We start from the raw sequence: 13968 nt of genomic DNA on the forward strand, positions 1-13968 counted from the left end.
TGAGTTTTCTTTCACTAGAGGTGTCAGGTCAATTGACCATTTTTCTGGGGTTTTGAAGGCAGTGGGAATTTATGTATTCTGTATACCTCTGAAGTCCCTTCTAACTCTGATATTTAATGATTGCAGTGCTCTTGTCAAGTAAAATTAAAACAGCAAAACTAGAAACTAATTTGTCAGGTTTCTACTATAGCTACTGATGTTGTTCCAATCAAGTTAGGGAGGCAAAGACAGAAGGCTGAAATAAGAATGAGTCTTGAATCCAAGAAATTGTATCAGTACCTTTAATAAAGCTCCAAACCAACAAAGCATCATTACTGCTTGTATTAGCCTAAGTTATAGGGTGAATGATGCTCAGTGGCTCTAAGTTATCTCCAGAATCATTCAGGCAGGGGCAGAAGTAAGGGAATATTTTCTCAGTAAAGGTACTGCTGAAGGTATAAATGTGACACAGCTCTTCAGCATTATAAAAGGACACCTGTCCCCCGTCATAATCCAAATATATTCCCACTCTGTTGAGTTTGCATTTCAGCACCATACTGAAGGAAGGTACATCTAGGGCCTTTAGCTCAACCTGGTTCCTTAGCCGGAGGAGCCAAAACCCATCCATAGGAGTCAAAGGACAACAGCCCTTCCGGTTGATTGACTCTCTGACCACTCCCACTGTCCATTTGGTTTTCTTGGCTACTTCTACCTCCCAGTACCATTTTCCTGAGGTGAAGCCTTCTGAACCAAGCACAGCCACACTTGAGTCAAACCTCTCTGGATTGTCAGGAATCATCTGCTTGATGTCACCATGCCATACACTGGTTTGATCATCTGATATCACCAAATTTGGGTGAGCCGTTCTGGGGTCCAGAGTTATCAGACTAATGTCTAGAGGAGGGAAAAAATAAAAGACAATTTAGGACAAGGAGAAGGCACAAATGGTGCAATACCTCCACCTCCCACTCCTATTATGTCACATTTATACCTTCAGCAGTGCCTTTACTGAGAATTACATTTAGACACAGTGTCATGCAAGTTAGTCTGTATTTTTTTTTAACAAAATAGGAATTTAGGAGTTCATAGTAAAGATTAGGCACACTCTTGACCCTCAAGGAATTTGAAATCTAATAAGAAAAATAATATTTTCAGCAAAAAAAAAAGTGCTAATCTTTAGAAAGCAATCTGGCAGAAATTAGGTATAGTCCAATTTATCACATCATATGCCAAGATAATCTCAATTGATACATGACTTAGACATAAAAAGGTAGCATCATAAAATAAAGGAACAAGGAAAAAATTACCTTTCAGAACTATAGAAAGGGAGACAAGTTCATGACCAGAGAAAGGAGAGTTTTAAAGAGGATGAAATGGAAAATTTTGATAACATAAATTTGAAAATGATTTTGTACAAAGCCAATGCAACTAAAATTAGAAGAGAAGTAAATAATAGGGAGGGAAGAATCTTTGAAACAAATTTTTAGGAGAAGCTAGTGGAGCTCAAGGACAAAATAGATAGCAAAATTATACTACTTGGTGACCTCAACCTTCCCCTATCAGATCTAGATAAATCAAACCAAAAAATAAATAAGAAAGAGATAAGAGAGGCGAATGAAATCCTAGAAAAATTAGAGTTAATAGATATTTGAAGCAAATTTTTCTGATAAAGGTCTTATTTCCAAAATATAAGAAATTTATTTAAATATATAAAAATAAGAACCATTACCCAACTTACAAAGTCAAATAATATGAACAGGCAGTTTTCTAAGGAAGCAATTTCCAAGCAATCAATATATATATGTGGAAAAATGCTTCAAATCCATAATGAGAAAAGACAAATAAAGCAACTCAGAGACTCTACTTCACTCCTATCAAATTGTCAAAATTGTCAAAAAAGGAAAGTGACAAATATTAGAAGGAATGAAGAAAAAAAAGACACTTCAATGTTCTATTGATAGATTTGTGAATTGGTTGAGCCATTCTGAAAAGCAAATTGGAACTTTGCCCCAAAAAGTCCTTGCTAAACTATGCATACTCTGACCCAGCAATAGTATAACTAGGCATATACCCCCAAAAAGATCAAAGAAAGAGGAAAAGGACCCATTATGTATAAAAATATGTATAAAAAAACCACAACTACTATGGACCTCATTAACTAAAGGACCAGATAGATTACTTTTCACTCCTCCCCCAGGATTCTCTGTTATCCATAAGAAGGTTTAGGATGTTTAGGTTTTCTGCCATTGGTTCCAGCCCCCCACCAAAAGTGTTCCCTTAAAGTATAGAAGAGCAGATTACTTTTTACAAAGGTATATTTACTTCAAAGACATATTAGCAAGCATAAGACAAAACTGAGGGGGCTGCTAGGCATTTCAGTGTATTGGAAGCCAGACTTAAAGATGGAAGGTTCTGGGTTTAAATCTAGCCTTAGACACTTCCTAACTTTTCACCCTGGACAAGTCACTTAATCCCCTTACCATTCTTCTGCTTTGGAACAATGCATAGTATTCATTCTAAGAGGAGGTAAGGGTTTAAAAAAAAGACATGCTCCCCCAACAAGTGGAACTTAATTCCCTTCCCATCTTGCACCACTTCAGTCTCTAAGGAAAGGGAAAGCATTAGGTTTAAATCTTAGCTTGGTTCCTATAGAGCACAGTTCCCACTTTCAAGTGTAGAACTCCCTTCAGTCACAAGCCAAATTCTTTTGATACAGGCTCTTATCATCTCATGCCTGGACTATTGCAATTACTCTGCTAATATGTCAGCTTCAAGTTTCTCCCACTCTAATCCATCCTCCAGTCACTAAAATGATTTTCCTAAAATGCTGTTTTAATCATGTCATTCTTTACCTCCCTGATGCATTAAACCCTAGTGACTCCCTTTTTATACCAGAATCAAATAGAAAATTCTGTTCATCTGTCATTCAAAGCCTTTATATAACTTAGCCCCTCCTGCCTTTCTACTCTTCTTACACCTTACTCTCCAGCATTTATATTTTATTCCAGTGACACTGGCCTCCTTGCTATTCCACAAACAAGACACTCTGTCACTCAGTTTAGGCAGTTTCTTTGGCTATCTCTCATTCCTAAAATGTCTTTCTTCTTCAACTCAACTTTCTGACTTCCTGGATAAAGTAGCAAAGAATGCGAATCTAAGAAAGTACCCATCAAGTTATGGTATTTAAATGTGAGAAATATTATTGTTCTCTAGGAAATTATGAAGGGAATGGTTTCAGAGAAACCCTGTGAAGATGTATATGATTTGATGTAGAGTGAACAGAACCAAAATAATCTATACAATGACAATGTGGTAAAGACAAACTTTGAAAGACTTAGGAACTCTGACTAGTGTAATGACCAACTACAATTCCAGATGACCAATGATGAGACATTCTAGTTATCTCCTGTTAGAAAGGACTCTGTAAGTACATTGATGGTGAACCTTTTAGAGGGGTGGGTGATGTCCTCAGGTGCATGTGTAGGGGGGGGGGGGAGGAGCAATCTAGCCCCACATCCCTCTGACTTTCTAGCAACAAACTCTGGTGAACTCTGTGCTGAGGCGACTACAGGTGTGCCCACAAAGAGGGCATGCATGCCATCTGTTCATTCACCACCACAGGTGTAGGATGCAACTTTTTTTTTTAATTCAGGATTTTGTTTTGGTTGATTATTTGTGTTTGTAACAATAATTTTGTTTTCCTCAATTGGTAGGAAAGAGAGAAGGCAGATTTTTTGCTTACTGAAAAAAAACCCAAATAAAACTTTTAAAAAATGTAGAAGACTACTTTGGAGTAGTTGGAGTTTAAAATATGAGCAAGAAGTCTATGAGAGGAGCAGCTAAGTAACATAGTGGATAAAGCACCAGACTTAGAGTCAGGAGGACCTGGGTTCAGTCTGGCCTCAGACATTCCCTATCTCTGTGACTCAGGGCAAATTACTTAACCCCAACTGCCTAACTCTTGCCAAGTCTTCTGTCTTAGAATTAATAATAAGACAGAAGATAAGGCTTTTGTTTTTGTTTTGTTTTTTAAAAAGGCTATGAGAGATGTTGTCAGGCATATGTGTTAGGTAACCAGACAAGACCAATCAATTTGGTAAGAGGAACATAAAGGGAAAGAGATAAGAGGTATATATGTCAGATATAAGAAAACATGTACATAAATTAATATATGCAGAAAAGACATTGTTGTGACATTTATTTACCCTTGTATGGTTTTTGCTCTTCATATTTAAAGTTAGAATCAATATTTCTTAAATGTTAAAATTTAATGGATTCTTAAGACAATTTTATTTATAGGCTGAGCAGATGTATGATCCATAAGCAAAAGGCATCTATGATCAAAAAGTCTAGACCTTTTTTTTCATTTCTTCTACAGCATTGTGTCCCTTAAGCTGCTTTGGCCACAATAATTGGAGTAGGATCCAAACTCCTTTCTCATTCAAGTAAGGCACTTTGATTCCTGGCTGTCTTTGAGGTGTGACTAGTGCATCGCTAAGAATAGTTTGGGTATAGCAGAGCCAAGATGGCAGAGAAGGTACACAGACCTACCAAATTATCCCCCAAAAAACTATTATATAATGCCTCAAAGTAAATTTCAGAAGGACACATGATAAAACCAGTGGAAATGTGTGTCGGCCATGGGTGGGGGTGGGGGTATGCGGGGGATGAAGGGGAAAGTAGGAGCATGAATCATGTAACCATGTTAAAAATGAATATTAATAAATGATTAAAAATTTTAAAAAAGATTTAAAGGGAAATATTCGACAAAATGAATAAAAAATATGATAAAACAAAAAACTAATTAATTAATTAACTAATTTCAGAGCAGTATAACCCAGAAAAATATGGGATGAAATAATTTTTCAGCCCAAAACAACTTAGAAGGCTGCCACAAAATATCTAGTGTACATAGGTGGAAGTAGAGTACAAAGCAGCATAACAAGGCAGACCTCACCACAGCAACAGGCCTTGAAAGCAGCTGAATCAGCAGCAAAGGCTTCCAGAGCTCTCAATCACAGTTGGTAAGGGATCAGACAACTGCTCAGGAGGTAATTACAGGGGTCCATTTGCTAGCTCTGGGTGCAAGACTCTTGTTGCATTGCTTATACACAGATCCAGGTAGCAGTCCTGGGGCACAATCTCAGGGGAAAGCACCACAGTTACAGAGCCCAACTTAACAGTTTTTTAAATTAAAAGAAATGAGAAAGAAAAAGAAAAGAAAAAAATGAGCAAACAACAAAAAAGAAACTCAACATAGAAAGTTATTTTTGTAACAGGGTACATTCAAACTCAGAAGATAACAAAGCCAATACTGTTGCATCCAAAGTCTCTAAGAAAAATATGAATTGATCTCAAGCCCAAAAAGAATTAATGGAGGAGCTCAAAAAAAGATTTTAAAAATAAATAAGAGAGGTAAAAGAAAAATTGGGAAAAGAAATGAGAAATATAATAAGAAAATCTTTTTTTTTTAAGTCAATGGCTTGGTAAAGGAGGCATAAAAAATACTGAAGAAATTAATACCTTAGAAAACAGAATAGGCCAATTGGTAAAAGAGGCACAAAAGTCAACTGAAAAAACTACTTAAAAAGCAGAATTGGGCCAAATAGAAAAAGAAGTACACATATTCACTGAAAAAAAAGAAAACATGAAATATCTAATTGGTTTATAACTTATATTATAAATAACTGATCTAGAAAATAAACCCAGAAGAGATCATCCAAGAAATTATTGGACTACCTGAAAGCTATGATCAAAAAAAAAGTTTAGACATCATCTTTTAAGAAATTATCAAGGAAAACCAACCCAATATTCTAGAACCAGAGAGTAAAATAGAAATAGAAAGAATCCACTGTTCACCTCCTGAAAGAGATTCCAAAACGATAATTCCCAGGAATATTATAGCCAAATCCAGAATTCCCAGGTCAAGAAGAAAATTTTGCAAGTAGCCAAAAAGAAACAATTCAAATATCATGGAGCCATAGTCAGTATAATACAAAATTTAGCAGCTTCTACATTAAATGATCAGAGGCCCTGGAATATGATATTCTAGAGGGCAAAGGAGCTAGGACTTCAACCAAGAATCACCCAGGAAAACTAAGTATAATCCTTAAATAAAATAAAGGACTTTCAGACATATTCCTGATGAAAAGACCAGAGCTAAATGGAAAATTTGACTCTAAAATACAAGATTCAAGAGAAGCATAAAAAAGGCAAACAGGAAAGAGAAATCAAAAGATATTTAATAAGACTAAGCTATTTACATACTTAAATGGGAAGATGAATCGTATAACTTCTAAGAACTTTATCATTATTAGGGCAGTTAGAAGGAGTATACATAGATAGATGATAAGGGTGTGAGTTGATATAAAGACAAAATAAAATTAAGACATGAGAAAGAGGAATGCATTGGGACGAGAAAGGAAAAGTAGAATGAGGTAAATTATCTCACATAAAAGAGACATGAAAGAGCTTTACAATGGAGGGGAAGATGGGGGAAGTGGTGAAGGGAGCACATGAACCTTATTCTCATCAGAATTGTTTCAATGAAGGAAGAACAAGCAGCATAGTTCATTGAGTATAGAAATCCATCTGACTTTACAAGAAAGCTGGTGGGGAGGAGAGGGAATAAAAGAAGGGGAGTGGAGCTGATAGAAAAGAGAACAAATTGGGAGAGGTGGTGGTTGGAAATTAAACAGGGGGGAAATAGGATGGAGAATAATACATAGTAATCATAATGGTGCAGAAACTTTTTACAGGGCTATCTAATGAAGATCTCATTTCTCAAATACATAGAGAAATGAATTGAATATATAAGAATACAAGTCATTCCCTAATTGATAAATAGTTAAAGGCTATGAATAGGCAGTTCTCAAAGTAGTTAAAGTTCTCTATAGTCCTGCAAAAAATGCCCTAAATCATTATTAGAGAAATGCAAATTAAAATAATTCTGAGGTACCACCCCACATGTATCAGATTGGTTATTACAACAGAAAAGAAAAGTGGCAAAACTTGGAGGGGATGAGGGAAAATTGAGACAGTATGCACTGTTAGGGGAGTCGTGAACCATTCTGGAGAACAATTTGGACCTGTGCCCAAAAGGCTATATAAAACATTACATAGCCTTTGACCCAGCAATACTAGTACTAGCTTGTGTCCCAAAGAGGCAAAAAATTAAAAAAGGGAAGGCCAAAGAATTAGAAAGTGAGGGGATACTCATCAATTGATGAATGGCTGACTAATAGTATATGATGGAATAGTAGTGGGATGCTATTGTATTATAAGAAAGGATGAGTAGGAGGAGCTCAAAAAAACTTGAAAAGACTGGAACTGAAACAGAATGAAGTAAGCTGAACAGAGGAACTTTGTACTTAGTGACAGGAATAGTACACCATTAACAGCTATGAATTACTTAGCTCTTTTCAATAATACAATGATCCAAAACAATCCCAAAGAATTCACGAAAAAAAATGCCATCTGCTTACAGAGAAGGAACTGATGGAGTCTTGAATCTCAGCTAAAGCAAACTTTTTTCACTAAAAAAAAATGTTTTTATTCAAGTTTCCTTTTACAAAAGATTAATATGGAAAAATGTTTTACATAATTGCACATGTAAAATCTATGAAATTGTTTACCATCCCAGCTTGGGTGAGGGGAGGGAACAAGACCCCATTACCCATTAGAAAAATTATCCAAGGTTATGAATGAGTGGCTTTGAAAAAAAAAAAAAGAATTACAGCTCAACAACTTCCTGAAAAAATACTTCAAATTAATAATAATTAGAGAAATATAAAGTAAATCACCCTAGAGAGCCAGCTTCAAACTAAGTAACTTTGTAAAAGACAAAATGGTAAGTGTTGGGACATTTTATCTGAAGAAAGTTAAGAAAAGTTATGAATTGGTCTGACCATTCTAGAGCAAAAAAAAATTTCACTAAATTGTGCATACCAGTTGACCCAACAACATCACCACTAGATGTATACCCCAAGAAGGTCAAAAGACAAGAAAAATTCCATATATATGTTTATAGCACATTTTTTGTAGAAACAAAGAATTGAAAACAGAATGGGTTATTATCCACTGGGGAATGACTGAACAAACTGTAAGAACACAGAATATCCCAGAGGTATAAGGGATTAATAGCCCCAGAAAAAAACTAGCCACATTCCCCTGATACCTGGAGTGAGGATGGATCTCATTTCCTTCCATGTCATGTATTGGATAGGGCCCTTGAACTTGCCCAGGCTCAGTTGCCCAGAAATGAAGTGTCTTGGGGCTAATACTTCAATTCCTTTTTCCAAGCTGCAAGGGAACACAAAGTACCTCTTCTTAGATAGTCATCAAAGGCCCAGATAAAGACAATGAGAACACTAAAAAGTAACACTTACCTACCTAAGAAGGCTGTTATGTCCTAGGAGAGAAGAAGAGAGACAGATATCAGCTGCAGTTCTGTTGGTAATGTTGGCCACCACCAGAATTTGGCCCTTTAGGCCTCTGTGTAAGAAAATAAAAATAGCCACCCCATTCACACTTATACTTCTTAGCCTTCATAAGCGTTTCCTGCTCTAGAAACATCTATTATCTTCCATTCTGGCAGAGAAGTTTAACCTGTTTCATGAGAATTCCCAGCTACACAGAGCAAATGGTATAACAACGAATTAGTTCCCCTTTGAAGGTTCCCTCAGTTATCAGGGTACTCAAGGAAATAATTCAAACCAAATGCTGAACTTAGACACTATTACCAGTAGCCACTCTGAACTTTCTTAGCCTATCTGCTACATGTGACACCAATTGACCACTCTCTCTCTCTCTTTCTGCATATTCATTCCACCTCACCAATAACTTATGGATATTCCAAAAAGTCTGTCCTGGGAATATTTCCAAGTCAACATATCCAAAGCAGAATTCATCAACTCTCTCAACCTTACCCCTCTCTTCCCTACTTCCCCATCTTTTATATCAAAGACACCATCTAGTTTCTCTAGCTCGTAACCTTAGTATTATCCTTGACTCCTCACTCTCCCCACCCCCATATAGCCAATTAGTTGCTAAATCATGCCATTTTTATCTAAACAGTTTTCATATTTGAATCCTTTTCTCTACTTGCACAACTACTACCTTACTTCAGGCCCTTGTCACCTCTAAGTAGCGTCTATTCCTTCTCCATTTCCTCAGGTCTCTGCACTCTAGACCATTTTCTTTCTTTTTTTTTTTTTTAAACCCTTACCTTCCATCTTGGAATCAATACTGTATATTGGCTCCAAGGCACAAAAATGGTAAGGACTCAGCAATGGGAGTCAAGTGACTTGCCCAAGGTCACACAGTTGGGAAGTGTCTGAGGCCAGATTTGAACCTAGGACCTCCTGTCTCTAAGCCTGGCTCTCAATCCACTGAGCTACCCAGCTGCCCCCTAGTCCATTTTCTACACTACTCACAAAAGGATTTTCCTTATGCATAGATCTGACCATGCTACTCCCTTACTCAGTCAGCTTTAATAGCTCCCAATTGCATCTAAGATAAAATATGTTAAGCTTTTAAAACCTTTCACAATTTGGTGCCAACCTATCTTTTCAGCCTTTTTAAAATTTTATAAATTACTTCCTCTTCTCTCTAAGTCCAGCCAAAATGCCTTTCCCTGTGCCTGGAGTGTATTTCATTTTCACTTCCCCCTCAAAGAGCCTCCTTCTACATGAAACCTTTCTCTTGTTCTGCTGTGCTGCTCTGCAAGCCAACCCAACTTTCATACCACAAATGTTTCTATGTGGAGATAAATGGAATTGTATCAACCTGAACTTTAATATATTTTCCATACTATTGTTTTGTTTTTAATTCCTACCTTCTGTCTTGGAATCAATACTAAGTGTCAATTCCAAGACAGAACTGTAAGGGCTAGGCAATTGGAGTTAGGTGACTTGCCCAGAATCATACAACTAGGAAGTATCAGAGGTCACATTTGAATTCAGGACCTCACATACCCAGGCCTGGCATTCTATCTACTGCCCCATTTCCATGCTATTTTTTTTAATCCTTACCTTCCATCTTGGAATCAATCCTGTGTATTGGTTCTAAGGCAGAAGAGCGGTAAAGGCTGCAATGGGGGTTAAGTGATTTGCCCAGGGTCACACAGCTAGGAAGTATCTGAGATACTATTTGTGTTTATATTTTTTCTTCCTATTTATTCTGTATGTGCTTATATAGTATTTGTTGTCTTATGGTTAAAATATAAGCTTTTTGAGAGTAGAGATTATTTCATTCATTGTATTTGTATTGCCAGCAATACAGCCAGGAAATTGGGGTTAAGTGATTTGCAGGGGGGTCACACAACCAGAAAGTGTCTGACATCAGATTTGAACCCAGGACCTACTGTCTCCAGACCTGGTTCTCTATCCACTGAGCTACCTAGCTGCCCCAGTATTTGTTTTAGTCATTTGCTATTATTCTGCTTCCAGGAATGGAGAATGAATAGATATGCAGTTTAGTTTGGTGCATCCTGATTTGTGAGGATATTAGGGACAAGCATATACAACTCCTTTAAACAAAAATAATGATAAATGTAATGAGTTTCAGTTTCATAGCTAGGAAGGTATTAGCAGAGTACTGGTTTGAGTACAAAGAGAAAGCAGTATCTTTCTAGAAAATTACACAGCTACTCTGTAGCTATTTTAGTGAATTAGAGGAGGCATGACCTTTTTGGGGTATCTATGATTCTTTGATTTTTTTGCCTATAAATTCTATCCAAGATCATTTGATATTGATTTTCCCTTGGAAAAAAGAAAAGAGTAGAGACTTTAATTAGACCTCACCTATGATCATATTAAAACCTGATTGGCTTAGTATTTGCCACTATGATAAAACTTGCCAATTAAATAAATAAAGGAATGATGTATATGATTAATTTTACTAAAGGATTTTTTTTCCTAGCTAGGTGGCATAGTAGATTGAGGGCTGGGCCTGGATTCAAGAAAACCTGAATTCAAATCCAGCCTCAAACACTTACTAGCTATGTGATCCTAGACAAGTCACTTGAACTCTGTTTGTTCCAGTTTCCTTGTTGGTAAAATGGGAGTATAAAAGCACCTACCTCCCAGAGATGTTGTGAGGATTAAGTGAGAAAATGATTGTAAATTATCTAGCACAGTGCTGGGCACATAGTGTTATATAAATGTTGTTGATAATGATGATGATGCCAGAATCACCAAAACAATATGTTCTACCTCTACTAGGACTCAACATGTCTCATCACAAATCCTTTTGGCACTGTACAACTAATGTATCCTGGAATAATACTCTTAATAGAACCCCTGGCCCCTACATTTTTTTCCTACATTTTATCCCTGCTCACATGTTCATACTAGTTGAGACAGCCTTATGTAAAGAAGGAATCAGGCTGTTGAATTTATTTACCATCACCATGGTACGTGATATCAAAATAAATCTCATTCGAAGAGGGAGAGTAAAGACATATATACTCACAAACTCATAAACACTCACAAATATGTGAGCCCCAGCCACCCTAGTTAAGCTTGTTGTATCTCCCTCAATTTGGCAACCCCCTAAGTCTCTCCCTTTTTGGTACTTAGCTAGTGAGTCTTACTACAAGGAAGTCGTAGGGATTTTGCAGTTCCAGTTGGACTTGGATGTCCACCAACATTTCCTTAGCTAGGACACATTGTTCTTGTAGCTGGTTCAGACTCTGTTCCATCTCATTTTCCAGGGCATTCCCCATCTCCTGAAGCTCATTCAGAAGTTGCTTCTCTTTGTTGTTCAGGAACTGGTGAAGCTTTAGAAACTCCAGAGAGATATTTTGCTGCAGCTGTAGCTTGTTTTCCTGGAAACCTCCATCACAGACATGGTAATTACTGAGACTGATGTCTGGGATTAGAGAACCTTAACCCCAATACTCAGACAACTTGGGGAACACAGAACAAAGATATAGATATGATTGACTTACTGAGCTTCAACACCTACCTGTGTACATAGGTACTTTGATAGAACAATTCCTTCATCCTTTTAATAGAATATATCATTGTATGACCTGATGTGTGACAATTTTATTTGGACATTGAGAAGCTACAAAACTATATCTAAAAAGGCAGCAATGCCATATAGAATATTTCTATCCCAAAAAGGGACAAGAGTTCAGCAATCATAGGAGTGAAGAATTATTGCTACTGCTGCAACTATATAACCTTTGAGAATTCATTTAATCTGTTTGGATCTTAGCTTCCTCATCTGCAAAGTGAGAATATTTGTCTAAACAACTTCTGAGATCCTTCCAACTCCCAAAATCCATTTTTTTCCAATGTGACTGAAAGGCATAGACCTCTACCTGAAGGATTATAGATTTAGAGCTAGAAGTAATCCCAGAGGCCAGTCATCTAGTCCAACCTCATTTTATAAGTTAGGAAACTGAGGCTCAAAATCTTACAGGTGCTGTCAGAATCAGAGGTAACATGCTTTCTGCTACATGTTGCTTCCAGGCTCCTTCCTGGTCATATAATTGAATGGATAAAGCTAATCTGGGGTCATGAAGAAGTCCTGCTATTCCCAACTCAGTAATCCTAAAATAACCATTCTGGTTTGAAAGTCAGGAATTGAGGGGCACCACTTCTCTTCCAATCTCAAGAGAGGGAGGTGATCAGAAGTCATGAGAGTGGTCCACAAAGGTGGACTTCAATAGCTGAACTGGGAGATAGTACAAAAAATTCTCTAGCTGATCTCTAGGTATGATTGTTGCCATCTATTTTTTACCTATCTTTTTTACCTATCTCTATATTTACCATCTTTTTTACCTATCTCTATATTCCTTCTTCCAGTTGCTAAGAACTGGAGATGACCAAAATTTTCAGTAAAGAAACAGAATCCTTTGTGTCTTCCTCAAAAGCTGTGGGCTGTGGGAAGAATAATGCATACTGCCAACATCCTAACCCTTAATGGTAATGTCTAATTCATTGTCTAGGAATCCCAGCTGAGAATGAGAGGTCATCAAAGCAGGGCAGGAGAGTTTAGTGCAGGCAAGCTCTTTATCACATTCTACTTCATATTTTAGTTATTTGGGCATTTATATTAGCAGTATAGGCAGCTAGGTGGTGCAATGAATAAAGCACATGGCTTGGCATCAGGAAGACTCATCTTCATGAATTTAAATCCAGCCTCAGCACTTATTAGCTGTGACCTTAGGCAAGTCACCTAATCCTGTTTGCCTCAGTTCCCCATCTGTAAAATTAGCTGGAAAAGGAAATGGAAAACCATTCCAGTATCTTTGCCAAGAAAACCCTAAATGAGGTCATGGAGAGTCTAACTCTATTGAACAAGATGAGATGATTAATAGTATAGAATAAAACAGAATGGAATAATTCTAGTATCTCCAAGATTGTTGTAAGAAAAATGCCTTGTAAATTGTAAGATACATATCTATGACTGGATTGTGAGCTCCTTGAAGGCAGATACCATGTCTTATTCACCTCCATTTTCTTTAAAGAATATGGCATCTGCCTTCTCATAGTATGTTCAAAGTAAAGTTTTGTTGAATTGATGAATAAAATAAGAGGCCATAGACCTTAGATGATCCACAAATTGGCATTTACCCCACAGGAAAGGAAAAGATTTTTCACTGAAAAAATAAAAGAATCTTTAGGAAATTTTCTTCTAGTTCTCTTGTAATTGACATCTTGCATCATAAACAAGGGGAGAGAAACCAAATGGGGAAAAAAATCATCACACATCCAAATAATCATAGAAGTAAGCATATAAAGAGAAGGGTCCTAATGCTCCATGCTGTTCAAAAGCTGTCAAGGACCCTAATCTATTGTCAGTCTAAGGTACCCATACCCTAGTTTCCATTCCATCTTAATTTCCCAATCCTCTAGCCTAGGTCCACCCTTGGGATGATCTAAGTGAAGGAAAAGTATGGTGTCCCAACTTTCCCATCAACATTAACACTAGCCTATGGATTCTATTAGATTATGTCCAGGTCTTGTCCTATAACCC

General features: G+C 37.0%; 1 protein-coding gene across 1 annotated transcript in view; it reads right to left on the reverse strand.

Moving 5' to 3' along the window:
- Nucleotides 1–328: 328 nt before the first annotated feature.
- The window catches only part of TRIM69 (tripartite motif containing 69), a 39360-nt gene continuing 25720 nt past the window's right edge, over nucleotides 329–13968 (reverse strand). The window contains exons 4-7 of the mRNA XM_044660008.1: nucleotides 11573–11806; nucleotides 8367–8389; nucleotides 8156–8280; nucleotides 329–873 (exon numbers count right to left, since the gene is read on the reverse strand). Coding sequence (XP_044515943.1) covers nucleotides 329–873; nucleotides 8156–8280; nucleotides 8367–8389; nucleotides 11573–11806 — 927 coding nt within the window. The remainder of the gene's footprint in view (nucleotides 874–8155; nucleotides 8281–8366; nucleotides 8390–11572; nucleotides 11807–13968) is intronic.

This window comes from Gracilinanus agilis, chromosome 2 (assembly GCF_016433145.1).
Source record: "Gracilinanus agilis isolate LMUSP501 chromosome 2, AgileGrace, whole genome shotgun sequence".
Taxonomy (NCBI): domain Eukaryota; kingdom Metazoa; phylum Chordata; class Mammalia; order Didelphimorphia; family Didelphidae; genus Gracilinanus; species Gracilinanus agilis.